General features: G+C 37.5%; 1 protein-coding gene across 1 annotated transcript; it reads right to left on the bottom strand.

The window, feature by feature from the left end:
• Positions 1–1353: 1353 nt before the first annotated feature.
• Positions 1354–2292, bottom strand: OR5J2 (olfactory receptor family 5 subfamily J member 2; the record flags this gene model as incomplete). Its single annotated transcript, XM_084894928.1, has 1 exon — positions 1354–2292. The coding sequence occupies one exon, from the start codon at positions 2290–2292 to the stop codon at positions 1354–1356; it is 939 nt and encodes a 312-aa protein (XP_084751054.1).
• Between the last annotated feature and the right edge of the window lie 337 nt (positions 2293–2629).

Genomic DNA, 2629 nt, shown 5'->3' with positions numbered 1-2629 from the left:
GCCAACACACAGAATTCCATTGCATTTCAGTATATGAGCAATATACATTTGAAAGTTTATATAAATACCAGAGGCCAGATGCACGAAATTTGTGCAAGAATAGGCCTTCCTTCCCTCAGCTGCCAGCACTGGCTTCCCTCCAGCACCCAGGACCCAAGCTTCCCTCCAGCCGCCAGCAAGCACCCAGGACCCGGGCTTCCCTTCCAGCCCCCCTTTGCCCAGAAGGTCATCCGGAAGCACATCCAGTCTAATTAACATATTGTGCTTTTATTATATGGGATATATTTTATTACTGTAAAACTAAAAAAAATTATGATATAATTTTTTTTAAAAAGTTTATTCACTGGGTTACCAGTTTATTATAAAAGATATCAAAGAAAATGAATCAACAATCAGGAAAGTCTGCTCAAGTTTATTGTGTGTATTAATTATTCCACAAATATGTGACCCAATGACCATTTCTATACACTTCCTCTTAGACATGGCCACACTGTGAAGCAAAGGAGTTGCAGTAGCAACATAACAATCATAGGCCATTACTGGCAGCAAGAAGCATTCTGTGGAAATAAACACCCCAAAACACAAATGCTGAACAATGCAAACAAAAAAGAAAAAAAAGACAGACAGAAAGACAAAAGCCATGTTTCCCTTCACACCAGGAGCTTTCTAAGAATTTTGGTTGATAAAAGGGTTTTAGGAGCTATGCCACAAACCAGAATTAAGACCAAATATATGTTTCTTAAAAGTTGCAATATCATAACCTGTCTTTAGATTAGTTAAAACTTAAGTCAATGAAAGCATGTTCAATAGAATATCTGTATTCTTGGAAACCTGAGAACCAGTTACTTTTTTCTTTGTAAGTACCCTGTTTTTATGTCCTTAAATGCAAGTATTATTATGCAACTGTTTTCTCTAAATAACAAAAAAAATATAAATGTAATAGTGGATTTTGTTATTGATTTAGAGAGAATAACAACCTAGAATATCGGAAGACATATGTGATAGGCTGTTGTTTTTGTGATGCAGCTATATGAATTAAGCAACTTTTCCTTTCTGGCCACCTCCTTATACGACAAATCAGTGTATAGAATGAAAAATTCTTAAGGTGGATGCTTCGAGCAGCAGGGCGACCAGAGTGTAGATTGCAAGGTTTTCCAGATACTTTGCTGTACATTTGAAACTGGTGTTGAATGGTATTGAATGTAAACTGTAGTTGAAAAAAAAGTAAAGAAAAAAAAAAAGAAAAAGAAAAAGAATAAGAATAAGAAACACCTCTGTACGTCTTTAGAAGCTTTACATTCACTGAAGTATTGAAAGTGAGAGCCGACTGGTAAGATTCACAATGACTTAAATCTAACAGGGGAAATGTTTCATTTCTAAGGTCCTTTTCACAGCTTCCTTTACCTCTTTGTTCCTCAGACTGTAAATCAGTGGGTTTAACATGGGAATCACGAGGGTGTAGAACACAGAAACTACCTTCTCCTGTTCTACAGAATACTGGGAGCTTGGCTGAATATAACTAAAGCTTAAGGTTCCGTAGAATATGGTGACAGCAGTCAGGTGAGAGGCACAGGTGGAGAAGGCTTTCTGTCTGCCTGCTGCTGAGCGGATCCTCAAGATAGCAAGAACAATGAACATGTAGGAAATCAGCACAACCAGGAAGGTGACCATGGCAATGACACCAGAGAAGGTTAAGAGCAACAACTCATTCATGGAGGTTTCAGAACAAGACAGCTTTAGGAGTGAGGGAATATCGCAGAAGAAGTGGCTGACAACATTCAACCTACAGAAGGACAGTCTGCCCAAGCTTATTGTGTGTATTAATGAGTTAATTATGCCACACATACATGACCCGATGACCAGCCCTACACGCTTCCTCGTAGACATGGCCACACTATAAAGCAAAGGTTTTGCAATAGCCACATAACGATCATATGCCATTACTGACAGCAAGCAACCTTCTGTGGTAACAAACACCCCAAAACACAAGTGCTGTACCATGCAAGCAAAAAACGAGATGGTTGCCTTCACAACCAGTAGGCTTATCAGCATTTTGGGTGCAATGGCAGATGCATAGCAGGCATCTACAAAAGAAAGGCAGCTGAGGAAAAAGTACATAGGTTTGTGGAGCTTGGGAGTGATTCGGATTAAGAAGATCATGCCTAGATTCCCCACCAACGTAATGACATAAATCACCAGGAACAACACAAAAAGTACAATTTTCAGTTGAGCATTGCTTGTCAATCCCAAAAGAATAAACTCTGTCACAACTGTAAAATTGTTTTCAGTCATTTGTTTCTTTTCATAAGATCTGTTATGAAAAAAGATAGAGATTATGATTTATTAGGGAAATTATATACATATATAATTATATATGTGTGTGTGTGTGTGTGTGCGTGTGTATAAAAACAAACACAAAAATTACTGATGTCAGGCTTTGTATAAAAAATATCCCTTCTTTGAATCTTAGATTTTTCATCAATAAAAGTAGTAAGAGGACTAAATGGTCTCTCATTTCATTCCAATGATGTTGTTTTATATGATTATAGTCCATAGAAACCAAAATGTTAAAAACAGTTTGTCTCTAATAGCTTCAGTCTCTCTCTAAAATGTCCACTAAGCAGACACT

The sequence above is a fragment of the Pipistrellus hanaki genome, assembly GCF_964339955.1.
Source record: "Pipistrellus hanaki genome assembly, chromosome: 9".
Lineage (NCBI taxonomy): Eukaryota > Metazoa > Chordata > Mammalia > Chiroptera > Vespertilionidae > Pipistrellus > Pipistrellus hanaki.
The sequence above is the reverse complement of the archived record's forward strand: the minus strand, read 5'-3'. Positions and strand labels throughout refer to the sequence as shown.